The 27,956-nt window shown below is 43.1% G+C and overlaps 2 protein-coding genes across 51 annotated transcripts in view; both read right to left on the bottom strand.

The window, feature by feature from the left end:
• Window positions 1-1,697: 1,697 nt before the first annotated feature.
• LOC135262911 (cell surface glycoprotein 1-like) lies at window positions 1,698-14,262 on the bottom strand. Of its 50 annotated transcripts, XM_064350344.1 has the most exons (12): window positions 12,804-12,932; window positions 11,616-11,735; window positions 10,662-10,716; window positions 10,469-10,567; window positions 9,673-9,764; window positions 7,929-8,039; window positions 5,891-6,362; window positions 5,783-5,842; window positions 5,687-5,722; window positions 4,784-5,650; window positions 3,096-3,650; window positions 1,698-2,127 (listed from the first exon to the last, which is right to left on the bottom strand). In XM_064350344.1, the coding sequence occupies exons 1-12, from the start codon at window positions 12,915-12,917 to the stop codon at window positions 2,030-2,032; spliced, it is 2,679 nt and encodes an 892-aa protein (XP_064206414.1). In that variant the 5' UTR covers window positions 12,918-12,932; the 3' UTR covers window positions 1,698-2,029. The 50 variants fall into 50 exon arrangements, with proteins under 50 accessions (XP_064206414.1, XP_064206404.1, XP_064206411.1 ...); XM_064350334.1 differs by having other exon boundaries at window positions 4,784-5,194; window positions 5,231-5,290; window positions 5,363-6,362; XM_064350341.1 differs by having other exon boundaries at window positions 4,784-5,194; window positions 5,255-5,290; window positions 5,363-6,362.
• A 3,477-nt stretch (window positions 14,263-17,739) lies between these two features.
• The window catches only part of LOC135262546 (connector enhancer of kinase suppressor of ras 2-like), a 68,046-nt gene continuing 57,829 nt past the window's right edge, over window positions 17,740-27,956 (bottom strand). Inside the window, exons 21-26 of the mRNA XM_064349560.1 lie at window positions 27,064-27,135; window positions 24,320-24,390; window positions 24,054-24,154; window positions 22,386-22,971; window positions 20,872-21,071; window positions 17,740-20,305 (exon numbers count right to left, since the gene is read on the bottom strand). Coding sequence (XP_064205630.1) covers window positions 20,084-20,305; window positions 20,872-21,071; window positions 22,386-22,971; window positions 24,054-24,154; window positions 24,320-24,390; window positions 27,064-27,135 — 1,252 coding nt within the window. The 3' untranslated portion in view covers window positions 17,740-20,083. The remainder of the gene's footprint in view (window positions 20,306-20,871; window positions 21,072-22,385; window positions 22,972-24,053; window positions 24,155-24,319; window positions 24,391-27,063; window positions 27,136-27,956) is intronic.

The following is a 27,956-nucleotide window of genomic DNA, read 5'->3' as shown; positions in this document are numbered from 1 at the left end:
GACCAGCAACAGCTTTAACAAGCTTTAACAAAGAATCTCTCGGACCGCTTTTGAAGGGTGATGCCGTCACCATGACAACAGTCCCCGGCTGCGAGCGCAATTCTGAGCGTAACGCGGGGAGAGCAGTGGCTTTATTTTCGGCGGCCCCCTTGGAAGTGATTGAAAAGCATTGATGGAGTGCGAAATAAAAGAGCAGTAAACCAAACAAGTTTTCATTAGAACTTCAATTTAAACAGATTGACATTAAATGTTAAACATCACAGTGCTTCCAGACAATTCCCAGATGTTCTAGTGCTTTCATTTTCTTGGAGGCAGAAGGACATTACTTTAAATAAAAAAAAAATAAAAAAAGCTTGAATGGTCCTTTAAATACATTAATAGCTCTGGTTGTCAAAGCTGTTGCACCAAGGAAAAATCTCAACCATTTATGGTCAGGGAAAGGCTTGCTTATTTTCACTTGATCGCTCAGCAACGTCTTGGATGCATGTTGCCCTCTGCTGGACATCAGTTGAACTTCTCTCCACGAGATTCTACCAGATCACTGCCCTTTCAAGTTCCTGTTATTAGAAAGGGCTCAGAACCACCTGTTTCCTAAAACTCTTTAAAATGGTAATGTGCTCCGTGGCTTGATGAGAAAGAGGCTAGTCTTACCTTTCAACGTCCTATTTAATGGTTGCCATTCAATATGTAAACGCATTTTACTTGAATTGTTCTACTTGAAATTAGTGGCACGCAAAATTATTTTTAAATGCAGTTTAAGCTGAATATCGCTATACCCTAGCGGCACAAAACGTTACAAGATAAAGGTCTGTTAATAGATGGAAATGGTTATTCATATGCAGCTTCCTGGCAGCATTCTTTGAGCAACTCCACTGAGTGGTAAAAAGAAAGAGAAATCTGAAAACATCCTTTCAAATCTTTTAATTTCCCTTATTGTTCTTTCATTTCATACAGGTGCTCACAACCTTCAATCAGTACAAATCGAACATGCCATACGCGATATTGAAATTCATAATATTGAGAGGTAATTCTGTATCAGCGAAGGAAATGCAATGCACTACCTGTAACACTGTCAGCAACTGTAGATTCAGAAATGAGGTATTCATGAATGAGAAAAAACTGCAATATGACTTCAGATGTAGAGATACTTCAGAAAAAAGTGAACCGGCTTCCTAGCAGGGTAAGCATTATCAATGAAAAGCACATGTACAGCATATAAAGCTACACAAGGCATCTCATATTCCACCCTCAGTCTCTTTTTGAGTGCTACAAAAAGATTACCAAACTGATCAACCAGACATCCTAGATCACGTACATTAAGACTGTAGAGAGAGAGAGAGACCTGCTCTTGATGCTATTCGTTGTTGAAACGGTAAACTTGATTCCCATTGAGCTTATAAAGTTCCAGCAAAAATATGCAATACTAAAAAACAACTGTAAAAAAGAGGTTACTGACCAGAACAAACGCAAGAAAGCTATTATACTGGTCAGAGTTCACAGTAATAAGGTGCATTCATGGCTAGTTTGCTAGTTTTCAGAGTGAAATGTTCTCACTCGCCTAACACTGCCGACTAGCCTGTGATCCCAAGTTTGTCACCGTTTCCATCATAAAGAGTGACAACAAACTGTTTAACCAAAGCTCCCAGTAAAGAGATGTTACTGGGATAAAATAAAAGAATATTATTTTTTTTTAAATAAAAAAAAATAATAATTGCAACACGCATGAATAAACGGATACTACCAGTGAGAAGTGCTAACCCGGGGGTGGCAGCTGTTTGGAATAACGGCACAAATACGATTGATCCCTTCAGACACGGCTGTGAGCCCTGGGCTCCTCCGGACGAACACAGACAAGGTAGGACAGTAAACGTGTGCGCGCAGGCATTCACAGTAACTAAAGGGAAAAAAACAATAATAATAAAACAGGCATAACTCAGGTGCGGTATAACACGTAATGTACTGCTGCGTGATATAAACGGTGCGGAGTACCCGACCCCTTCCTTCCGCTCTCTCTTTCCTCTTTGAGCGTTCAGCCACGCGTGCTGTACAGGTCAGCGTCTTCAGGGCTGGCCTGCCCGTGGTCCATCAGTTTGGGGTCAGGGGTGAATCCAAGCTTCTCGGAGATGACTGGATGGGGCCGGGGGGGGGGAGGGGGGGGGGTCACAGCATCAGTCAAGAAGAATTGCTCTTCAACATTTCAGCTTACTCTCAGAAAACCCGCTTTAACCAAATGCTTACTGCCAAAGGATTTGATTTACCTGAAGGATGAAATGAGGCAAACTTGCAATTACGCTAAAGAGGCTATCGGCTGTGCATGTTCACATCTATATACAGACTACAAGGATGAAGGTCCCAATGACTTTTGAATCAACTCCATTACCAATATTGTGACATTAAATGCTTCTATTAAGGATGACCCTCACACATCCACATCTGTCATGACATGCAACACGTGTACAAAATGTTAGACTTTTTAAACTATAAACAATCTCAAACACATTTTAAGAAATGGATGGTTTCTCTTCCGCGCATTAACGGTGTAGACAGATGGCGAACCCTCTCTTTTCCACCCCAAGATGCTCAACAGGGATGAGCTGTCTTTACGCTGCCAAGCACGGCTGTCAGAATGTACACATTCAAATCATTTTCTATTCAGTCTACGCTCCGTAGAGGGATCTCACTGCATTAGAGGAGAGGAGACGACTGGATTTAAAGAAGGCCAATCCAGAACGCTCTGGCATAGCCGGTAACCTTGCCCTTCAAACAGAGATAACATTCAAAGCATAGTCAGCATCCCAGCACATCCTTCAGTAAACACAGCCCTCAGTTATGTGTTTAAGGAGTGCCAATGGATAAAACATCAAACATGACTATATTCACTGCCACCTGTGACATGGAAACTAAAAATTGTTTAACCGTTTGAGAGTGCGGATGTTCATAAAATTAGCCACGGTATTCACATATCGTTCAGCAACATGAAAAATCAGTCATTTCTGTTGTGTTTTCTAGAAAAGGCAGTTGTTCATTTGAAATCTGGTCTAAGTAAGTGATTGTGAGAGGAGATGCTGGTGCAGGGATGCTTGACTGTGGCCTACCAGGGAGTGGCTCCAGGGAGGTGGAATCAGCAGGCAAGAGGGAAGGGTCCTCAGCAGGACCAGGGGAGAGCAGGGAAGCCTCTTCTACAAGGGGAAGGGGTGGAGGTGCCATTTCCTCTACAATGGCAGGGGCAGGAGAGGTCGTCTCTGCTGCAGGGGTTGGGGGAGAGGGTGTGGCCTCCTCTGCAGGGGGAGGGGGTGTGGCCTCCTCTGCAGGGGGAGGGGGTGTGGCTTCGTCTGCAGGGGGAGGGGGAGTGGCCTCCTCTGCAGGGAAAAGGGGTATGGAATCTTCAGGGGGAGGAGGTGTGGCCTCCTCTGCAGGGGGAGGGGGTGTGGCTTCCTCTGCAGGGGGAGGGGGTGTGGCCTCCTCTGCAGGGAGAAGGGGTGTGGAATCTTCAGGGGGAGGAGGTGTGGCTTCCTCTGCAGGGGGAGGGGTTGTGGCCTCCTCTGCAGGGGGAGGAGGTGTGGCCTCCTCTCCAGAGGGAGCAGGCAGGAGTGTGACTTCTGCAGGAGGAGGGGGTGTGGCACCAGGGAGAGGAGGCAGAAGCATTACCTCTTCCATAGAGGGAGGGTAATAATATTTTTCCAAGTCAGACATTTTCAAAATGTATAATTATTTGAATATTCCGTTTATTTGGTAGGTTATAAATGGAACATATCTCTGTAACTGAATATTCTGACACAGAACAGAGATAGGACTATCTTGACTCTAGGGTGGATGGTCTCAGATGGGTCAGCTTTCACTATGTACATCCACACTTTCATTGCCCCCAGTTCTCATCTCTGCAGAGATCATTAAAACCCAACATGTTCTCTCTGTGGAGTTCCAAAATTGTGACTATCCACATTTAAAGCAAATTAGTGTTACAAAGCTTGTCAGCAACAGCTAGAGTCTTGGCATATTGCTTCTCCCCCATGTCAGACTTTCCTGCATCGTTTCACCATTGAGGAATGACCGCCATTAACGGACGACTCGTTTTTCCGTATTTTTATCTGTTTATTGTGCGTTCATGAGAATTATACAAGTATAGATTAGAGTATAGAGCTCTGTGTTTATATTTACACTTAACTGTTGTGAGGTAGCTTGCCAGTCCCAATCTTGGCTGCTAGTCTTGTACTGCAGGCATTTCCATTGTAATTAGTAACTACTTTCTTTGGTGTCATTTTTATGCCATTGTTTTACCATCAGAGGGATGTGTATACATGAAGAATTATGCCGTTGTTCGGTATTACATTTGTATTACACTTAAAATGGTGTATTTCTCTGTTAATTGAGAAACGTGCCAAGCGGCTGGATGTTGCCTTGGCTAATACTACGCTAACTAGCAGCAATGTTAACACTTAGATTTGTCTCAAATTCAAACAATGCACATGCTAATTTATCTTATTTTCTCTTCTATATTTATACACACGTGCACATTCACAGCAAATAAAGATATCCATCCTCTGGAGCCAGATTCTCTAACCAGAGCCCACTTTCATATCAGACACCATAACCAGCATAATTTTTAATGTGGAGGCGTTCCCCTCTGTTGTATAAAGACTGTGGAGTAGGAATTCAGTCCTGAACGTCTTGTGCTACAAGACAACATGTCTCAGTCCTCTATAACTGAGCATAGTATCGCCTGGCTACTTTGAGACAGAATCTCATCAAGTCACTCATAGATGTGTGATATTAGAGGACATACCTGTTAATGGAGTCAGAGGGGCATCTTCAGGCTGTGGCTCTGGGGATGCAGGCTTCTCTACTGGAGCAGGTGCTGGATCAGTGATGGGCTCCATTTGAGGGGCAGATTCAGGGGTGGGTTCAGGGGCAGGTTGAGGTACAGAGGCAGATTCAGTGACAGGTTCAGGGATATGTTTGGTGATAGCTTCAGGGGAAGTTTCAGGGGCAGGGTCAGGTTTGGGAGCATGTTCAGAAAGAGGCTCTGTAACTGGTTCAGGGGTAGGTTCAGTCTGACAGGAAGCTTCAGGGGCAGGCTCAGTTGCAGCTTCAGCAGCAGGCTCAGAGGCAGGTTCTGCAACAGGTTCAGGGGTAGGTTCAGTGCCAGGCTCAGGAGCAGGTGGAGGGGTATGTTCGGTGACGGACTCTGGGGCAGGTTCGGCAACAGGCACAGGGGAAGGTTCGGCAACAGTCACAGGGGAAGGTTCGGCAACAGGCTCAGGGGCAGGTTCGGCAACAGGCTCTGGGGCAGGTTCAGGGGTAGTTTCGGCGACAGACAGAGGGCCAGGTTCAGGGGTAGGATCAGCAACAAGCTCAGGGGCAGGTTCGACGACAGGCTCAGGGGCAGGTTCAGGGGTAGGTTCGGCAACAGGCTCAGGGGCATGTTCAGGGGTAGGTTCCGCAACAGGCTCAGGGGCAGGTTCGGTGACAGGCTCAGGGGCAGGTTCAGGGGTAGGTTCGACAACAGGCTCAGGGGCAGGTTCGGCAACAGGCTCAGGGGCATGTTCAGGGGTAGGTTCTGCAACAGGCTCAGGGGCAGGTTCGGCGACAGGCTCAGGGGCAATTTCGGCGACAGGCTCAGGGGTAGGTTCAGCAACAGGCTCAGGGGCAGGTTCAGGGGTATGTTCAGCGACAGGCTCAGGGGCAGGTTCAGGGGTAGGTTCAGCGACAGGCTCAGGGGCAGGTTCAGGGGTAGGTTCAGGGGTAGGTTCAGCAACAGGCTCAGGGCCAGGTTCAGGGGAAGATTCAGCGACAGGCTCAGGGGCAGGTTCAGGGGTAGGTTCAGCAACAGGCTCAGGGGCAGGTTCAGCGACAGGTTCAGGGGCAGGTTCAGTGATGGGCTCAGGGGCAGGTTCAGGGGTAGGTTCAGGGGTAGGTTCAGGGGTAGGTTCAGCGACAGGCTCAGGGGCAGGTTCAGGAGCGGGTTCGATGACAGGTTCAGAGGTAGGTTCGGCCTCAGCCTCAGGGACAGGTTCAGAGGTAGGCTCAGGCACAGGCTCAGGGGCAGGTTCAGGGGTAGGTTTGGCGACAGGCTCAGGGGCAGGTTCAGGGGTAGTTTCTGCAACAGGCTCAGGGGCAGACTCTGCAACAGGGGCCAGTTCAGGTTTAGGGACAGGAGGAAGCTCTTCTACAGGGGACAGGTCCTCTGCAGGTGCTGGGGCAGAAGCAGCCTCAGCCTCCAGAGCAGCCAGTGGAGGAGTCTCTTCTAAGGGGGGCAGAGAAACAGGCTCTTCTACAGGAGGCAGGGCTGGTTCTGTCAGCTCAGCCTCAGGATGAGGCTTTGCAGGTGCCACCTCAGGTTCAGGGACTGGGATCGATACAGCCTATAGGGGAGACAGAAAGGTTAACAATGGGGTACACGCTGCAAACATTTCAGCAACAATTTACTGAACCATTGAAATAACTAAGCAGAGTCTGACAAAGCAAAAATGCCATCTTTGAATATTGTGACATGGTTAATCCTTCAATGTATACCATAAAGCCACCGTTGACTTGTCACAAGTAAAAAAAAAAAAAAACATTTTTTTGTTTTTTTTTTAAGCTGTCTTACCAGGGTTACAAGGGAGAATTGACCACGTGAATTATTGTTGAATAATAATAATAAGTTGAAGAACGAATCACCATAAGTGTACAACTGAACATTGGACACAACCACCGACTGCACAGTCCTTCCTAATTTCCCATTAAAAGCAGCATACACTTCTTGAACCATCATTACATTAACTTTAATTACACTTCAAGAATACAAGCATAAAATAGTATAATTCAGGTATACTTCTGCATATTATTTTTTCGCATTGGTTACAGAACCATGCAAAATGAAAGACAAACCATGTTAAATATTCTTGTATTTTGAGAGTTACAGATAAAACCGTGGTAAAAAAAAAAAAAAGCATTTCAGTTTCTGAAGAGAGCACCCACACTGCGTTACAACTTAATCCCGCAGTCCTGATGCTGTTGTTAAGTATTCATGGTGTAAATGGTTAACTGCTTGTACAGCATCTGAAATGGAGTACCATCACAAATGTCCTTCACTCTGGGTGTTAGGACAATTTACTAAAGCTCCCTGCAGGTGTGCTAACTTAATCAAATGCTACATTATTCTTTGATACATTGAGTATTTATTGCGTAGTATTCTTTACCAACTTATTGGTGATGTTAATAAGCATTTCCAAGCATTCTGTAACTGCTGTATTTGCTAAATAAATAAATAAATACATTTAAAAGTTTTAACTGAACAAAATACAAAACTAATTCACAGACAATTTGTATTTTCAAGTAGCAAATGGTCTGGTTTGGGACAGGACAGCTGTAGGTGCAAAAGCACATAATTTACATTTATTTTTCATTTCACTTGCAAATTTTTCTAGCAGCATCTTTCATGATGGGAACAGGTCATGCAGAGACCCATAAAAGGGCGTAACGCCTTGAGCTGGAGAGGGCATCCACGCTATTGCAAGCTACAAGCTGACAAATACTCAGGCATCTCGCTGTTCTTCCATGACCGTAACTTTCTGGGTCACAAGATTTTCTTTTGTACGCATTCAGTTCCCCTCAAGGGTGGCCAATCTTCACTTTTCTTGCCGTGTCATCCCCTTGTGTTAAGTTCATATGGCAGATGGCAGTGGTCTCTAAGCTAAATTGAGGTTTATTCCTCAGTCATTTGGGCTGGAAAATATCCAAAAGCAGCTTTTAAAATGCCACAGAGAACACCGGGCTTAAACGAGGGGAACCAACCATAGTTTGTGGAGACTAAACAAACACATTAATGAGCATATGACACAGATGCCTGTAATATCCTGCACCATCTGACAGTGCTGTTGTAACAGAGCTTGGACATTGCCACTAGCCAAAAGTGGACTTGGATGCCCGCTCTAATGTAGCAGTACCTCAGGAGTGCCAGCAGGGGCAACAGCATCTTTGGCAGGGCGCGGTCTCCACAAGGAGGCAATAGACGAGGTGGTCCACTGTGTGGCTGCATACGTCTTCTTTCCTGTCACCTGACAGTGGAGAAAGGGTACAGTGTGAGAGGCACATTTCAACATACAGAGAAAGTCACCAGGGTTCCCTTTCAAGCAGCTCAAATTCTGGTGAAGAACAAACGGTAAAATTTAAACGTATAACAGTAAAACTCAGCTAACAATATTTAAAAACTACAGGCCAGATGTTCTGATTTGACGACCCACCTGTTCAATTATGACTCCCTTCCCATACCCACCCCCTAGCACTCATGTAATTAACAGTTATAGCAAGCTTTGTGTCAGTGGTTCCCACTCGGTACTGGAAACCCCCCTTGTGTATGCTGGTTTTTGTTCCAACCACAGTTGCAATCTCAATTTTAACAAGCTGTTAATTTTTCTTAATTAGCCATATTTCATGCTTAAACAGATTATTTACCCTCTAAGGCCACATTTTGAGAGAAAAAACTACAGTATCACAAAAAAGTATTTCCTTCCTTCCTGATTTCCTCTAGTATTACTTATTTGTCACACTGAATGGTTTCAGATCTTTAGACAAAATAAAATTAGACAGAGAAACAGGGTAAACGCAAAACTCATTTTTAAATGATTTCATTTATTTAATAAAAAAGGTATCACACACCCATACTTCCCTTTTGAAAAAGTAATTGCCCACTTAAAATAGGTTGCACCACCATTAGCATCAATAACTGCAACTAAACACTTCCCGTAATTTGATATTAGTCTTTCGCATCGCTATGGAGGAATTTTAGCCCACTCTTTCTTTTCAGACAGATTGGTAGGTTTTCAAGCATAACCTGCTTGCTTCAGGTCCTCTCACAGCATCTCTGTTGGGGTCAAGTCAAGACATGAACTAGGCCACTTCGGGAAGATTCACCACACTGTTTCAAGTGTTCGTTGCCATTTGGAGATAATGGCTCTCAATGTGGTACAGTGGAGTCCCAGGGCCTTAGAAATGGCGTTGTAACTCTTTCCAGACTGATATATTTAAACAGTTTTTTTTCCCTCATCTCTTCTGGAATTTCCTTTGATTGTGGCAGTGTGCTTAGACAAACGTTGTAGTGTGACTAGACTACATCACTCTGATGGTAAGGTTCAATAGGAGTGTGGTTCAGATTCAACAGGGCTGGCTGCAATCAAGCCTGGCTGTGTTCAATCAGCTGAATTTAATAATCAAGTAAATTTGGTTAATTGAGTAACCAAGGGGGCAAATACTTTTTAACATGGGTGACATTGGAGTTTAATAACTTATTATTAAATAAATTAAATAATAATTTTAAACAAGCATGTTGTATTTACTTATTTTGCCTTTGACTTATATTACACTTTGTCAAAAGATCTGAAACCATTTAGTGTGACAAATATGCAATAATAGAGGAAATCAGGAAGGGGAAAATACTTTCACAGCACTTTATATATGACTGACTTCTACTATAGCTGAAGGCTCATAGTTACCTTACATTTAGCGCTGTGCTGATGTTGAACTTACACTCGCTGGTCTAAGAACGATGGCCAGGCCTGGCACTGTTTGTCACATTACTAAGGCGCATGCGCTCATGTTCCGTTTCCACGACACCAATAAATGAATGCAATATAGTGAGACGGTGTACAAAAGCACGTTGTTCAGACGACGGGATGACAGGACAGTCGTTACCTTCAGCAGCCCCACTGTCTGTGACGGGTAACACACGGCTGTCCCCACAGTGGCCAAACCCAGAGGCACTCCCAGCTTTTTCAGGCGCGACCCTGTACGTACGAGGGGCGACATAGCTCAGGAGGTAAGACTGATTGTCTGGCAGTCGAGGGTTGCCGGTTCAAACCCCGCCCTGGGAGTGTCGAAGTGTCCTTGAGCAAGACACCTAACCCCTAACTGCTCTGGCGAATGAGAGGCATCAATTGTAAAGCGCTTTGAATAAAAGCGCTATATAAATGCAGTCCATTTACCATTTACCATTTACGTGTTACATTTGTGTGGTCATTTACATTTCCCGCTATTTAACGGACACTAATCAAAAAAGATCCTTACAAAAAGTGCTTACAGCACTGTTATAAGCACAACAGACATTTATAAAACTTGTTGCTGCATCAGTGGTGAGGTAACATATCAAATGCCTATTAGCGATTACTGACATAAGCATTTATAAATGTTTATGCAGTACTTATGAAGGTGCCATGTACTGATTATTAAAGAGTGATATATCTGTTGTGATCATTTATAGAATGCTTTGCCAAAGGCAGTGCTAGTATGAACGTGTGCGAGAATAACTGAACAAGTACTGTTCAATGACCATGGCTATATTACCTCTAGAGGTCAATGTTGTCAAAGCTGTTTCCCATGGTCATTGAACAGTACTTGTTCAGTTATTATAGCTACTTCTTTTACCAGAATACTGGGCAATCATCCAAATGCACAAAGTTATGCTTAATCAACGAATGAAACACAAACTCACCTTTTCTTGCCAGAATCAGACCGGCCAATCCAGAGACAGTGATAACACTAACCCTTGGAAGAAAGCCAGGTGGTGGGTCTCTCAGAAAGTTATAGGTATCTGGGAGAAAGGAATACAGACATTTGCATGCATCCTCGTAGTACATACCCCTTCCTGATTGTAGTACATATCCCTAAATCTTGCCATGGCTTACCTTGCCCTGCATGATAAATACTCACAACCCCGACTTTGACAGCAGTGCAGGCGCCCTGCAACATAAAAGACCAAAACTGAAGATGGAATGAAAATAGATATACAGAATACTTTTTGCTTCTTAGTCCACAATGGCAAAGGTGTAATTGGTATATGGGCTGATCCAATGTTGATACCACAACATTTCTCCAGGCATAAGCTCTGGTTCAGCTCCCTTACTCACCATGACCTCAAAGTACTAAACTGTTCATGATGTAAAGCTGAGTCACCACTGTGAGAGTACGGAGAGTGCAGCAGCACTTAAGCACTTCATTAGTTTAGTGATCCTTTCTCTGTTGACAAATATAATTGCTGCATCTCTCGCAATGCTGTTAATTAGGTCAAAAGGCTCGTCAATCAGGTTAATTGGGCATAAATCCTTTGCAACCTTAACAAACAAGCATCTTGTGCTGTAATTATCTTAGTTTAGAGAACATTAGCACAAGCACACAATATCAACTTGATTTTAATTTCTTTTATTTTATTTTTTATTTTTTTACACTGAAGTCTTCAAAGCCTTTCTATGCCATGTGCCCGTATACAATATGTATATTCTCTGATTACCTCTACTTTTGCATCAAAGTAATTATTAGGAATGGTAATATCCAAACTGTGTACCGGGCATGCAAAGGGTTTCAGTAATTATTATTATTTTTTTTTTTAAAAAAAGCTTATTATAAAGGGCATGCAAGCACATGGCTTGAGTGGTGCAAAGGAACCAATAATATGTACCAAACAGGCGCAAGACCAGCTTGAAAGCATTCACACAAAGTTGTTTGACCTCATGCTTTTCTTCTTGTGTCGCAGTGCAACTTTCAGCCCAATAACTCGTTAAAATATACCTAAATTCCCAAGTGCTCAAAAAAGCCAAGTGCTTGTACATCCCCAGCCTGAGAGACCTGACGGGACAGTGTACCTTAACGGCCCGGACGTAGGGCTGCAGTCCCACTCGCACCACACCGAAGCCCCTCTGCAGGAGGCCCGGCTGCTCGCTAACATATCGTAGCTGCTGTGCGGGGGGCGCGTATATGGACAGCTGAAAGAGCAGAGAGAGAGATCCCCGATTAGTCTTAAAAATGATGACGTGTCCCCCAAAACAAGCCAGGCATCAACAAGGACTTTCACTTTAAAAATGGCTGGCGACCAGGGTCACTCCTCATAGTGCAGCAGGACATTAAGCTAATGGGATCTGGTCCAGCTTAAATCAGATACAACTGCGTGCATTGCACTTATGATCGCCTGCCCATGTCCCTTTAATTAACAATGCCCTGCACACAATGGGCAGGCTTTATGTCACATGAAAGCCTGTTCATGTGTAATAGAAAATGACAAGCAAGAAGAGGGTACTGACACTAGCTCCTGAAGAGAGGGAACTCTCTCACCATTATAAATGCCCATGTACTTTAGTCTACTGATACCTCTGTGCGCCTATTCTTAATGGTCAAAAGGTTTCAAATCAGACAAGAAATCAGAATTGTTCCATATGGGGAAAATTGCACAGAATTATCATTTATGCATCAAGAATGTTCCCATAGTAAGCCAAACGTTTAGAATACTAACCTATCAGCAAAAGCCTGCAAAGTCTGCCACTTTCACTTAAATTATCTAGATTTTCCAAATGTTAAAGACTAATTTAATACTAATACTACTGTATCAGTAAATACATTTTCATGAGTTTTAATGATATAAATGATGAAGAGAAAGGGACATATGCTTCTAAAGGTTATTCATAATAAAATGTTTGCTAAAGCACCACAAAGGCATGTACCCAATCAACAAATGCCCTTAATTTTGATTTACAAGTAGACACAAGCATTACAATTTCTGCTCAAACCAATGTGGAGAGTGGTCACTGAACTTTCCAAACTTTGCTTACAAAGAAAATATTCATTCTTTCTTTTAATTATTAGTCAAAGTGAAGATGAAACCTAGATCAAATCTGAGTCAAAAGCTTTTAAAAACCTTGAATTCTATAGTGTTCATTAATCAAGTTTCATGTCATGTCACCCCTCTCAGAGATTCATTAAATCAGACCATTATAATTTCTCCAAGGTCTGTTCAATCAGTGCGATAATTATCATGCTCGTTCTCTCCCAGTGTGCACCTCTTCCGGAGAGAACAGTTCCTCCTTCTTCTCTTCACTTAAAGCATACACTCTAATGGAGGCCAATCCCAGCGCTGCCGGAATAGAAACCAGCTTCACCACCTGTGCGTGCATGAGTGCACAAAAAACACACAACATAAATACACACATACAACCTAACTGGCTTTATTTTGGGTACTTGCTTCCAGTAACTTTCTTAAACCTGATTTGCCTCTATCATAGTTCAAAATAAAAGAAAATAAAATAAAATAAAGAAGTACATTTTTAACCGAAACATCTCATGTATCTGTTTTTAATGCAGGTTACATGAAGATACTGGTATAGTTCTAATGATATCAGTGTATGTGGAGTGCCCTGAAGTTATGCAAACTCATCATAAATAAGGACAAAGAAGGTTGTATGAAATAAACACAGGTAATGAGGTAGGCTATATGTATATATGCTATATGTCTATATATATATGCTTAAAATCTATTTTACACTAAACCAATTTCTGAGAGAAAAACATTTTGGCTATATTCCCTCAAACAAGACTGGTGTGTCAATTATTCGCCACACCCATCAGTGCACTGACTAGCTACCGATGAAGCAAACATAAACATAATCCAAGGAATATTGCAATCCTATAAAATCATTCAAAACACCATATAAGGACTTGGCTGAGATACATGTATACACACGTGCTTAAAGTGCACTTATTTTTTGAGACAATGGTGTGACCATTACGCACCAAAATATTTATTGTAACAATTCAAGCACAATTTTTAGCCAGGAGGTAGAACTAATTCGTGAAAACAGCAAGCTGAGTTCATGGGTGGAAGAAACATGGCAGGACTTGTACTTTCTGACCCCTGGACTTCCCACTGACGTCGTCGCTGACGACAGGTACCTGATGTACAATTAGCAAAAAATTGCTTTAAAAAAATGATTGATTTCGTGCCACCAATATGTAATATGCAACATGCTGGAACACTGACTTTCGTTAAATTTATCCAGCTAGTTTGTGAGCAGACAATGGATATATGAACACTCCAGCTTGTTATGCTATCAAAAGGGCTAGCATGCTTGCTATGCATTGTTCTTTAAATAAACTCCAGCAGCTTGAAAGTATCGCAGTGTTCCTTTCTTGGCAGCAAGGAAACTACGTGAAGTTCTAGCCCAAACTATTTCAGAAGAATGACTGAAATGCGGGTAACGTTACGTCCAACTATTTCAGTATATCTTCTACGAATGTATGGCATCTAAACGACATGCGTTCCAACGACCTAGAAACCCCGGCCGTTAATTACATAACTATAAATATTTTTTCACGAATGCAACACTCACCTTGGCTGCCATGGCAGACCCTCCCACCAAGCTATGCCTACGGATGGGAAGCAAGGCCTTAAATCGCGTAGCGTTGTCGGAAAACGCGTTGGGGAACCTAATGCTAGAATTTCTCGGCGTTGAATGGGATAGTGACGTTTGTTATTATATCCTCCTGAGATCCGGCAAAAAAATAAAAAAGTAAAGTATTTTCATTTAATTTCTGACAAGATACATGTGTCTTGGATGACAGAAACGTGTGCGGTGAAAATATTTTCCAAAATATTATTTTATTTTTATTTTTATTGAACATTCCTTCTGTGTAGGTTTCAGCTCAATGACAATTGCTTTCATAAATAATAACTTAAAAACTTTCGTAAACGTGTGGTTAAAGGCTTTCAGTGTTGTTTACAAGAAAAGCCGAGTTGGTAATGCACAATGGTACAGTCCTGAGTGCATGGAGTCCATTCTCGTGTGTGTCTCTGCTGAGTGTGCTACAATGACCAAATTAATTTGATAATTATTCGGTGTAAACATCAAAATAATTCCTGCAATAAAATTGTAATTGAAATAGTTGACCAATAAAACACCACACCACAAATAAAGAATTTAATAGTGCAGAGAATTCAGTTTATTAGTTTTACAACTGAAGTTTTACAATCTCTTTATATATATATATATATATATATATATATATATATATATATATATATATATATATATATATATATATATATATATATGAAACCAAAAAGGCTACTTTTTAATTTTAGGAAGAATAAATGTCATTTTCGTTCTCTCTTATAACACTTCTTTAATTAGTTCATTTACAGAATAACAGTTATTATCTTTGAAAAAAGAGCAATATGTTCCTTTTTTAATGTCGCAGTGCAACTTACATCTTACACACCTGTGCAATGTACCGTGAGGTTTACACCCCCGAAATACCACAGTGGAACCCCATTCAGACAGATTTAATAACACTGACACAAAAAGAAAGAAAAAGACAGTCTGCGCCTTAAATAAAGTTATACGTGGGCTAATAGTACTGTAATACTCCTCTGTCTGTAAAAAAAAAAAAAAAAAAGAAAAGAAAAAAAAAATTGAAATAGAAAAAAAAAAAAACAGGGAGCCATGGAGTTGATAAAAGTGGCTCTCAAGACTGCTATTGCGAGAAGGAATGCGATCAGCTGCGCCAGTTTAGGGTTCACGAGTTGAGTGAAGAGAAGAAGAGAAGGGTGAGAAATGTGCAATGTGAAAAGGTGCCATCTTGTTACAGTCTATTGCCCTGGGGCACATCAGAAGGAGTTCAACAAAGGAGTGGGAAAATTCAGTTATCATAACATAAGACCCCCACAGTTCAGATCCTGTCTTAAAACACATCTGCTGTCTGTACACTTACTGGCACCACAACTACATGATCTGGGATGGATAATTGTATACTTCAGTGTTTACAATTTAGACCCATACTATGAAATTAGCTTGGGCACACATTCTGTAATATAAGTTAAACATAGCATCAGGTGAGTGCAGGTCTGTTTCGATTCACAACCAAACCCTTTGCAAGAGATCAGTTACAAGCACCAGGCATGGTTACATACACTTTGCCAGGGGGTCACATGTGACACGAAGAAGAAAGAAAGAAGCCCTAAGATGTCGTGATGCAATGACATAACGAAAGGTTTTTTTTTCTGTAATGTTCCGTTGTGACGTTCAGTTGTCTAACTGCCCGGGCCAATCAGTTACTGCCAAACCTGGCAGCAGCTGAGTCTATCTTGCCGTAGCACCAAACCTGTCAGTTTCAAATTAACCGATGAACGTACGTAACAGCACCTGAAAGCTTGAATTCTACCCTCAGACATTTGGACCAAGGCATTCCCGTACTTTCACTGGGAAGTACTTTAGCATAAACCCTCTGGTTACTTTCCCATTCAAGTCTCCATTACTGAACCGAGCTCACCCATTTTGATTGGAAACAGACTCATCTGCTGTAACAGGTGCCAGTGAAATGTAGTATGGCAAATATTCCATACCCAAAAATCCCAGGATTTGAATCTCCAGGACCAGGAATGGGCACCACTGACCCTCCAAACGGTCATACGTTTTAGCGATCTGACATGGTTTTGAGCAGCTTGCAATAGTAAGAGCAGATGAAACTGAAACTAAGAGTCAACTCTACAGTACATCACCAAATGCAGGAAGAAGTTAGTGAACACAAAGAGGGGTTCTATGTCTCTTGCACCATTTTACCATGTCCAGTTATAAAAACAGCAAATAATGATTGCAATAATTATATAATAATGATAAACTTTTGCATTTCACACACTCTAAAGCAATATCATTTGCGTACCAGAGGACTGAAGATGTAATTAGGTTGCAAAAAAAAAAAAAAAAATACATCAAACAGACTTCCAGAGTGAAAAACAATTATCAAAGGAATGGATAATGTAAAAAAGTGGCACACAGTCCTATAGCTGTTTACTCATGTTGTGATGCTGATTATCTCCTAATCTTCTCATGGTGCTATATCATGATTTTGAATATCTCCTGCTTGTCAGATGTGTTATGGTGCATCCTCCAGGAGGGCAACCAAAACTAGTCTAATATACACACATATTTATTCTCCTACAACCTTCACAGCCAGTACACAAGGCATGATTGTATTTACAACAGTAATGCACATTGTCTGGTTAAAACATAATGAATGATCTCTTTTTTTTTTTTTGGTTACCAGTATTTCGCATTTAAATATCACTTGTGTGTTCAACACATGCATATAATTTAGAGGGAATTCTGACGCATCCGCAATAGGACGTGTACTTTTATGTAATTGTTTAAAGTGCTTTTTTCTTCTGAAAAACACACTGTTTGTTTTGGCCATTCTTAACTAGAGAACTAAATTGCTCCACTGGTACATACTGTACAGCGCCTTCAGCAAAAAAAATAAATAAATAAATAAAAATAATGCCACCCCTTGGACTAGGGTGAGGCATAAGGTGTCAAAGATTAGCAAAAACAGTCTAGAGTTACAGTAGGTAAACTGTGAATGAATGGCCATTTCCTGCGCATGTCCTCTGTTTATATAATATAAATATTGTGTATTTGTGGGGCGGGGCTTAACCACAGGGTCCTAGCTATACAGTGAAAAACGTGTTCAGGCTTAAGTACATACTGCCACGAGGTTGGCCACGTTAATAACACCTGAAAATTCAGGATGTGGAGTCAAGAGCTTGATTTGGTATAATCTCACACTGCACTTTTCCCTTACCTCTGAGCAACATTCACAAAAAAATGTTTGGCAAGGAGAGAGAAAATCAACGCTTGCTTTTCTCTCTCTTTACCAAACATTTTTTTTTTTGTAGAAGTGTCAAAAAGTAAAATTTGCTTATGCTTGACACTCAGAGTTAAGGATGAAGCACACTGAGACTGAATGTGGAACAGGAATTACACCAAAGAGGCTCTTGGTATATTGAGTTTACCGGTCAGGAGGTTTTATATAATTTTATGATTGTTTGAATCTCTATTTCCCCACTTCCTGGTTTTCTGAGCATGGCATAACCTTGTGGCATAAGAAAGCCAATCATTCAACAGTTCAAAAATAAATGCATCTGTTATTCTTAAACACAGTATCTTTTTCTTTTTTTTTTACAGATAAGTCTTATTTCCTCCTTTACAATAACAGTTCTTTCATCAGAAAAAGCACGATTTTTCAGCAGCAGTTATATTTATGCATACTTTCCCTTACGGCTTAAAAGAGCTACAATATTACACTTCTTCAGTCTACCATAACATCAGACATTCTGTGGAACAGTTTGTATATGGTCTAAATAGAGGGGCAGAGAGGACTACAAACATCTGTCATTTTTCAGTAAGATTCAGTGGAGGGACAAACCGATCTATCAATATCAACCCCTTGGTCTTTACTACAGAAGAAATATATACAAAAAATATACAAGTAAAACACATATTTGAAAGAAAAAACAAAAAACTATATTGTGAAAACATATGCGTATCACTGAATATGGATATACAAATATTAAATCCTACCTGGACTAATATATGTGCAGTTACACAGTATCATAGAGCATATGTTGGAGAAAGCATGGAGCATATGTTTGTGAATGGAACTCCCCTATTGCAAGGCCAGTGGGAGACGCTTGCATACAGTGGTGTTCTGTATTGTAAATGTATGAGACTGTGGGTACATGGGTTTATGAAAAAAGGCTCTTGGTCTGGATCACATGCATGTGTGTGTGTGTATACCACAGAGCATATACTGTATCATAGATTTCTATGGCACATACCCATATACACTAAAGCTGCACAGAAGCACATTCACTTTCTCTGACTTTGACAGGGCTAATTGAAATGGACAGGACTAATTTACTTTCGTGCAGCAAACCTGCTTTTTATCTAAGACTCTCTCTCTCTCTCTCTCTCACTAACTAACTCTCCCCCCCCCCCCCCCCCCACACACACACAAATACACCGGACCAGTCAATATCCACTAGTCCACTAGTCTACAACACAGACTAGTAAAGTCAATAGTCAAATGTTAACCCTTTTAGGAAGGCTTATATAGAGTGAAATAATTATATGTCTCCATATATGCCTAAACATATATGTGATATGCCGGAAGATGTTGTGAGATATATATATATATATATATATATATATATATATATATAAACTGTTACATTTATTTAGGTAATTGTGTTCATATACAGAAATTGTCATAGACTGCAAAACATGTTACAATATATGCACAGTTACAGAAAAAAATGTTTCAGCATTAATATAAACAGAATTTATTCAATGACATACTGTATACTGACATATATGAAAATGTATTCCTTATAATTTAATGTCATGTTGTAACATGTTTTTAATCTGTTATAAGGGGCACTTGTATGCTAAGTGACAGGGATTTGAAGCCAATTCAGAAATGGTGAATTAGGACAAGAAATTCTGGAATTGAACCAAGGACCTGAGTTCCACCCACAGAAGCCATTTCTGAATTGAACCAAAGACCTGAGTTCACCAACAGCAGCTAACAGCACAGACAAAGCAACCAGTAATCATTCAAGCGCAAAGCAATGTTTCCGTTTTTTTTATTCTTTTTTTTGTTTTGTTTCGTTTAGTCCTTTTATATGTTGATTTGTAAAAAGTTGATTCTGCATAGACAGAATCGTAAGATTGCATTCACAAGGATAGTTCACAGTTTTAAAGAGTGGCCTGCTTCTAGACAAACACTTTTAAACACTTTTCTCCCTGCATATTACGCACTCCCATGGATGCACGGTTACTCTCATGCAACTTCTAGACAACCGTCTGATAAGACCTGTGGTCATAAAAATGAATCCCCAAATCTGAAGTTGGTAGAGACCCTTCGAAAATCTTAATTTTGCACTCTGTTCCATAAGCCAAATTTTCCTCCATGTTTACACAAGCTTGCATTTAAAAACAAATAACAGTATTAGTATAATAGTATAAATATAAATGTTTATAAAAAATCTGTGGTATCTGAGAGCTGTGGTTGTGAAACTGGGTACAGAAGTATACAGTGTTGTGGTGGAAATGATCCTCCTTCATATTGCTGCTACAGTTCTCCCTCTGCTATCAGCAGGACCAGGAAAAAAGGAAAATAAAGAGGAAAAAATGCTCTGCAACAGCAAAAGCCAGAAAAGTTCTCTTTAGTTCTTTAGCTTTTGTTTATCTGTTTTGTTTGTCAGTTCAGAAGATAAAGGAAGGATAATACTTTCTGTCAGGCATGCAGAGGGCACCCTGTGGGGCTTTCCTTGATTTAATCCACAGTATTTACACCACGACTCTCTTCTTCCGTCTGTCCTCAGTACAATATTTACACATATTACAGTGGTTGGTTGGTCAGTTGGTTTGGTGCGGGGAGGGGGTGCGAGGGAAGGCAGAGGGGTAAAGGAGGAGGAGGTTAGGCCCCCCCTTCCCCTCCCTGTGTCTCACACGTGTGTCTCAATGAAGGAGTGGGTGTGGGTCAGGAGGGGCGTGGCCAGCGGTGAGAGCTCAGCTGCCCCGTTGTGGGAGTCCCTGGGGCCTGAGCTGAACTCACAGATGTCGAGGAACAGCTCTTGATGGTGCTGCTTCCACTCACGGAATTTCTTGGAGGTCAGGGCAGGGTCATCCAGCACTTGGGTTAAGATGGCCAGGTCTCCCTCTTTGGCCTAAATAAAGCAGAGGAAAATATATTTAGGTAGGAGATGGGACATAAATGGATAGAGCTTCACAAAGCAAAAGCATATCACACTGTGACTTCTCTACATATATCAGTGCAATCAATCAACAAACCACTGGACTAACCAAGCAGATAAAATTCTCATGGTAGATGTACATATAGTTAATCAACCCAACAACCGTTGAAACTTATAACCAATGAACCACCCAACCAACTAATCAAATAGTTGTAGTTTTTGAACTACGGAATCAAACAGTTAACCACCGAATAAAACAAACAATCAACTAATTAACCAAGCAACCAAGCACTCAATCAACCAACCAGCTAACCTACCAATCATTCAAACACGCAACTAACCAATTAACCACCCAACTGACCCCAATCAATTGCCCAACTAATCAAGCACTCAATCAACTAACCTACCAATTAACAATACAACCAGTCCATCAACTAACTAAGCACCCCACCGACCATTCGACCAGCCGACCAAGCACTCAATCTGAGCGTTGAGCGTTGGTCGCCTCTGCTTCACGCCGCTGCTGAAGCGGCGCGTACCTTGAGCGTGCTCCGTAGAGCGCGGACGCGGTGCAGCTTGTCGTTGACGACGGGGTCGTTGCAGCGCTTGACGAAGGATCGGCGAAACTCCTGCTTGGTGGAGGGGCGTTGCTCACCGAACGCTGACAGGCTGGCCTGCTCCAGCGAGCGGTAAAGCTGCTGGAGCCCGTCCGTGACCTCACGCTCCTCACACGGATACTCTGTGAGGGGGCAAGCATGACACACACGTTCACGGTCATGTTCATTCATGAATGTCTTCATTTATTTACAAAGGAACATTTTCTGTACTCCCTAGAAGAAGGTTCTTCCTGGCATGACCCCCAATGTGTGTTTCGCTAGAATCCACGGTTTGAAATGAACAATGTCATAATATTTCTATTTTCTGGTGTGAAAATGTCTGCCAATTAATATTTCACCCCTGAAAATAGATTAACATATGTGACCCAACACAAGCTTGAGACACATGTCTCACATTCGACTATTCATAGGGAGGTGAAAAACATTACAAAATCACTATCTGGTCATACTTTATTAGTCTCTGTAATAACAAATTGGTACATAATGTAATACTGATGTTCTATTGCCGTAAAATACTTTTGTTGACAGAAATGACAGAATGACAGAAACGTCTGTTCTTTCTTCTTGGACACTTGGGCCTTTTCTTGTTAAAACACGTCAGATTTTACTGCTTTGGTCAATCAACTTCAAACTGTAAACATACTGGGGTACATTTGGAAAAAGAAATCTGGTTTCATCCCGAATCAGAAGTACATGTAATCACTACAGAATAAAGATAACATAAAACAATTTTTGGATTTGTTTTTTGTTGTTCTTTGTTTTTCAGAATAAATATGTCCTGTGTATAAACTGAATGAGATGCCGTAGGATCAGGGAATTTGGTCATTTCAGTAAAAATGTGCTCTATATTCCAGGATTTAAACCATGTCTGTCCTGTATATAGTCTTGGAGATAATGAGATTTATTTAAGACAAGGGGGATTCTTATAAACAATCCTGTTTTAAGTTGGTAAAAACACAACCTTTCCAGCAGTTATGAGCGAATGTACTGAGCTGAAGCAGTGAGCTTTGCCCCTCTTCAGATACATTATGTATTTGTGACTTACATTACAATGCGTAGCACTTCTATACTTTTCTTCTTCTGTGTGTGCAGTCACATCACACTCACCATGCTTGTTATAATATTAACTCGCATGTTTTTTCATGTGGATTCGCAGTGATGAATAATGTAAATGTGCACTCTATGAACCCACATTGAACGTGGTTCTGGCAGAAACAATCCCCAAACAAAACTGATCTAAAAGACCGGAATAAAAAGAAGAAAAGATTTAATAATCTTCATAGCTGCTATCATTCGGTGCCGTGACAAGCTCAGGGCCCGCCTGCTCATGAATACTTTTGAATATTAATGAGGTAGATAGTCAGTGTCCGCAGGGCCAGAAGGGCACCGCCCCCTGAAGGGAATTCTGCGGGAAGATTCGGAGGTGGAGGTCTCACCTTCTTTGCCAGTGCTGTTGTGTGTGTGGAAAGGCACCTCGTCGTCCTCGCTTTTCTCGTCCGAGGGCCGGGCCGAGCCGAGGCCCGCCTTGGCGCCCCGGGCCTCGCGGTTCCGCGGCAGGCTCTGGCTGCGCTGCTTGTGGGCGGCCCGGCAGTGGCCCTGCGCCCCGCGCTCCTCGCTCCCCACCAGGGGGAAAGGCCCGTCGCGGTTGGGCCGGTACCGCCGCTGGGCCGGCAGCGTGGCCTGCCACCGGCGCTCCGGCGACGTGGCGGGACAGCCGCCGCCCCCCATCGTGCCCCCGTAGCAGCCGCCGCCGCCGCCGCCGCCACCGCCGCCCCCGGCGTCGCCCTCGCCCTCGGCGTCGGCCGGGACGGTCTGCAGGAAGTGGAGGCCGGAGCTGGTGAGCGGCGTCTCGATCAGGTCCTGCCAGGAGCGGCGCTCGCGGTGTGTGGAGCGGCAGCCCGAGGAGTGGGTGCTGCCCGGGGCGTCCGGCCGCGAGTCCTCGGCCGACGAGTGGGAGTACGTGGACTCGCTGGAGAAGTGGCGCCCGTGCTTGGGCTCGGGGAAAGGGCTGGAGGAGTTCACCTGGGAGGGAGACAGGGACCCATGAGCTCACCACAGGTCAGACCGTACATTCATCCCTCCCTCCCTGACCAGCACCCTGCCTCCCAGTGCGGGCTGCCCCGTGGAACTGCCATTGCACTGCCCGGTCAGGGTTCTATTCTATTCTACTGTGTCACTCAACCAAGGACTAGCGTTTCAACTGGGCATACCACCGAGGAAAAACACTTGCGCCAACCTGAAAGAACCTGCATGAACCTGCAAGAACCCATGTCATCATTCAAAGATGCGAATGAAAAATAAATAAATAAATTTATCTCTGCTGGAAATGAAAGCATAAAAACATCTTTGCGATATCACGTGACCTTGCAGCAGTTTGAAAAGGAACCCAAGTCAATACAGTTTAGCAATTCATGAATCTGCTAGAGGCATGAGGATAAAAATATCCTAGAATAGACAGGGTCTTGAAATAATAAGTAACAACTTCTTAGAAATAAAAAAATCTCAGAAAAAAGATTTCTAAGAATCTAAGTCTTCAAGTATTCAGAAAGTGTTTGAGAGCATTAAAAAAAAATATTACCCCCACAGAGACCAAAGTTGATTTGTATTCAGATTAAAAACTCTCCACCGCTATAGAACTTTCTGTGGTGTGGTTCCCTTCTCTATCTGTAAGTTTCTCTGCTTTATCCTGTATTCAGAAGGAGGATAGAAAAAAAAAAACCTTTATTTGTCTGGCTAAATGCTATTTGAAAAATGTAAAACAAAATATGATCTGAGTTTTCTCCCAGGAGGAACATGCAGAATGCAATTTTTTTACATCTTATAGCTCCCTCTTGTGGTGAGAAACGAGGTTGCCTCGTGCTCCGTGTGATGGCGGTGGTCAGGCTGGAGCGAGAGGCAGCGGTGAGATGAGCAGCAGAAGCTTGGGCCTCTCTCCCCGCCACTGATGTTTTACTAAAGCACAGAGCCTCGCTCTTTCTCCTGGGTAGGCACTGGGTGTCTGTGTCTGACCTGGGTGTCTGGCAGCCAGTAATTCAGGAGGAGTCATGCGTGCGAAAGCTTGCGAGGGCATGCCCGGTTTTTTTTTGGAGTTCGGCTGCACTCACAGAGGGGGTGCGGTGGTAGCTGTCGCAAAGCGGGGACGGGCCCTCCTGCTTGAGAGTCATCGAGCCGTCTGTTTCGTCCTGGTCACTCTCGCTCCAGTAATCTGAAATGCACACACGTATTCGTTCAGCACAGGGAGGGACGGACGGACGGACGGACGGACGGGGGTGAATGCAACCAGGCGCTTAGCTCCCGCGGATTCCGCGACGCTGTTTAAGGGAGCTCGGGCGATTGGCGGCGTGCTGCGATTGGAGGCGCTCGCTCTCACCTTCGTCAGGGCGCGGCACCTTGTCGTCCGGCGTGTACCCAATGGCGGCCAGCCCGAGCCGGTTCATCCATCTGGGGGGGGGAGAGAGCAGAGGGGTGAGCATACAGAGGGGTGCACGGTGAACTGTGAAGGACGTAGCGTGCGCTACGGGGCTACGCTCACCTGTATGCCTGTGCCAGGTGTGTGTTTGCTGTTTGACTGTCATAGTCAATCTCTGCCTGTCTGTGTGTTTCTCTCTCTCTTTGTCTCTCTCTCTCTCTCTCTCTCTCTCTCTCTCTATCAATTTTCAATTTCAAAGTGCTTTATTGGCATGACAAATATAAGCACTTGTGTTGCCAAAGCAGTGGTTACAACATACAACTATATACAATGAATCTGAGAATGGTACAATGAATCTATCTCTCTCGCTCCCTCTCTCTCTCTCTCTCTCCTCTCTCTCTCTCTCGGCAGCTCCTGTGACTGAAATCGGAGGCACGCACGCCCTAAAAGCTCACGGCTCCTCCGCTCAACCCCATCCTGTTGCATGTTCTCTCTCTCTCTCTCTCCCTCCCTCTCCGCTCCCGTTCCTCTCTCTCCTCCTCCTCTCTCCCCTTCTCCTCCCCTCCTCTGCCCTCCTCTCCTTTCCACTGCTCAGTCGGAGAAAAGGGAATTTTTGATCAACCCCAGACTGTGTACAGTGACACAATAACGAAGCAAAAAGACATAAATTATGAAGCTGGAGACTCAAGCAGTAGCCACGCAGAAGACGGCGTATCAGCAGATGTAAAGAGCTCTAATTACTGACCCCTAAGATCCCCCTGCGATTCAAGTTTTAGCACTCTTTGTAATCAGATCTTGGCAGAGCATCGCGAAAAGATCTGTATTTCTTTGATTTCTTTTTGTTTGAAGACAAAACGCATGGAAAAAGGGAGCAGAGAATCTGAATGAGGCTCGGGTGCCACCGAGCCCAAATTAGAAGAAAATATTATAATCCAAATCTCAGGAGTCAAGTACACGCACTCTATCGGCTACAACTTCTACCATTTGCAATTTCTTACATTTTCGAAGACTTTTTTTTCATTTCTTGAGAGCAGTTTATGACATTCCCATTTATCGTCACTTCTTGCTTTTATTAGCGTGCGCTCGGGTAGGAGTTATTTATTAAAGATTCGATTCTGAAAGCCATGAAGGACACGCTTTAAGCTTTACAAACATCCCAGCCGCTGCCACCGTAAAACATAAATAAATCATCTCCCGTCAGTTCTCGAGTTTTTAAATTGCGGGCCTTTAAATTGCGCACTTTTTTTCTATTTCCAGTCGCTCCACAGCAGAGAGGAGAATAAGGAGGCCAATTCGACTTCTTTCTGGGACGAACGCGAAGCTAAATAATTTACGTCTCCCGGTCGTAACTGTCATCACTCTAAATTTAGCGGCAGCAAGCTCTGAGTGAGGCTGAGAACTGAGCGAATGTAGCACTGGGCTGCGCCGCTGCTCTCCACGGTGGTGCTGACTTTCAGAACCCCGGGACAGCTCCTTCTCCACAATCCAAACAAAAGGGATGAGAGAAAGATCCCATGCAAGGAGAACCATTACACTATATTTCAAAATTAAGCAGCTTATATTTCATAAGCACTTATACAGCTGCATAATTACTAATGCCATTCAGGTTGAGCGCCTTGCCCCACATCAGAGTAAAACCTGTGTAGTTCTGTGTACATTACGCTCCAGAACCGTAGAAACAGTCTCTCGTCCCTCCCCTGCTTTCTCTCTGTCACAATCATTCCATCAGCCATCACCAAATACATCACCCTGCTCGTTTTTGGAAGCTCTTCTGCAGAGCATTGCTTACCATTGTGGAAACATACAACAACCAAACAGTTTGGCTTCAAATACTGTATTTAAGCTCATTACAAAATTGTAGGTTATCATGCTGTATAACAACCTGCGCTTGTAGAGGAAGGAGAATAAGCAAAGGAACTTGATTAAAAACATTTGGGAACCAACGGTCTAGTACAAGTGCTGATGGGCATGTCCCACAACAATCACATCACGTTTTAGTACCCAAATGCGACTTTACTGCTGTTCCCTTTTTCATCAATTTAAATTAAACTTATTTCCAAGGGGTGGGGAAGAAGGGGGGGGGGGGAATCAGTTCTGCATTATCTCATTTGTGGAAAGACATCACTATGGTGATGTGTTAATGAGCAGCAGATGGTCCAGTTATGGATGAAAGGCAAACAGTCGCTGGGGTTTAACCAGGCTTTGGATTTGTGATAATAATTTCGTACAGTGACAGATTTGAAAACGAGGGGGGGGGAGGGCTTTCGGGTCCCAGATCTACTTATCTGACTCAGAGGAGGATGCACAGTCAGCTGTCAGCACGCTTATTTTTGTTTTTTTTTATTTTGGCAGAACTCACTTTCGAAACCTTTGATTTCCAAGAAGGAGAAACGTTCCTCGCTTCTTTTCACATCACTTATTCATGGAGTGTATTTGTGAAGGGGGGGCGAGGAGGCTCAGGGATGTGTAAACTGTGTTTGTGGATTTGTTTTGCGACATTAATGAGCATTCCCTTCATTAGTCTTCTTCAAACAGAAAGAGACAGGGAGCTGGTCCCCTTATTTTTTTTACACTTGGGAGCGGCAAAAAAATTATTTTACTGCCTCGAGTCCAGACTCAAACATGTAATACAGCTTACATTTTTTTACTTAAATTTCTGGAACAACCGAGGAAGGCAGGAGTAAATCCAGTCTGTGGTTGCATACCTGTTCATCTCCTCCATACAGTCCGTGGCAAAGAAGAAACTCTTGATTTTGGGATGGCAGGCTTTGAAGGCACTATGGGAGAGAAACAGTGATAGTCATGCGTTAGTAAATCATTCAGCCATCGCATCCACAATGTGCCTGTGCTCTGATCCACTTCCTATCATTTTGCCATTACAGCAAAGGCCATGAACCCCTGCTCTCTCACTAGATGTCCCTACTCTCTCTAGATGCCCCTGCTCTCTCACTAGATGTCCCTACTCTCTCTAGATGCCCCTGCTCTCTCACTAGATGTCCCTACTCTCTCTAGATGCCCCTGTTCTCTCTAGATGCCCCTACTCTCTCTAGATACCCCTACTCTCTCTAGATGCCCCTGCTCTCTCTAGATACCCCTGCTCTCCCTTGATACCCCTGCTCTTTCTAGATGCCCCTGCTCTCTCTAGATACCCCTGCTCTCCCTTGATACCCCTGCTCTTTCTAGATGCCCCTGCTCTCTCTAGATACCCCTGCTCTCCCTTGATACCCCTGCTCTTTCTAGATGCCTCTGTTCTCTCTAGATGCCCCTGTTCTCTGTAGATGACCATGCTCTCTCTTGACACCCCTGTTCTCTCGTCATGCCCTTGGTCCCTCTCAAGGACTGAACATTCCTGTAGAATTAGCTAATCAAAGACCACCAGTGTGCCTTTCGCATGTCATTACCTTGTGAAGCACAACATAATAAAGCCAATCGAAGCTCAAAAAGGCGTGTGTACAGTCTCACTGAAGTCACTTAAAGACGGCAACTCAAGGACAGTAATGTAACTCAGTGGTTTGAATGGTGTTTGGAGGACAGTACTCGAACAGACAGACCCCTTCCTCATGTTCTGTGCAGTGGGCGGGGCTGACGTCTGAGTTCC

The sequence above is a fragment of the Anguilla rostrata genome, chromosome 9 (assembly GCF_018555375.3).
Source record: "Anguilla rostrata isolate EN2019 chromosome 9, ASM1855537v3, whole genome shotgun sequence".
Classification (NCBI taxonomy): Eukaryota; Metazoa; Chordata; class Actinopteri; order Anguilliformes; family Anguillidae; genus Anguilla; species Anguilla rostrata.
The sequence above is the reverse complement of the archived record's forward strand: the minus strand, read 5'-3'. Positions and strand labels throughout refer to the sequence as shown.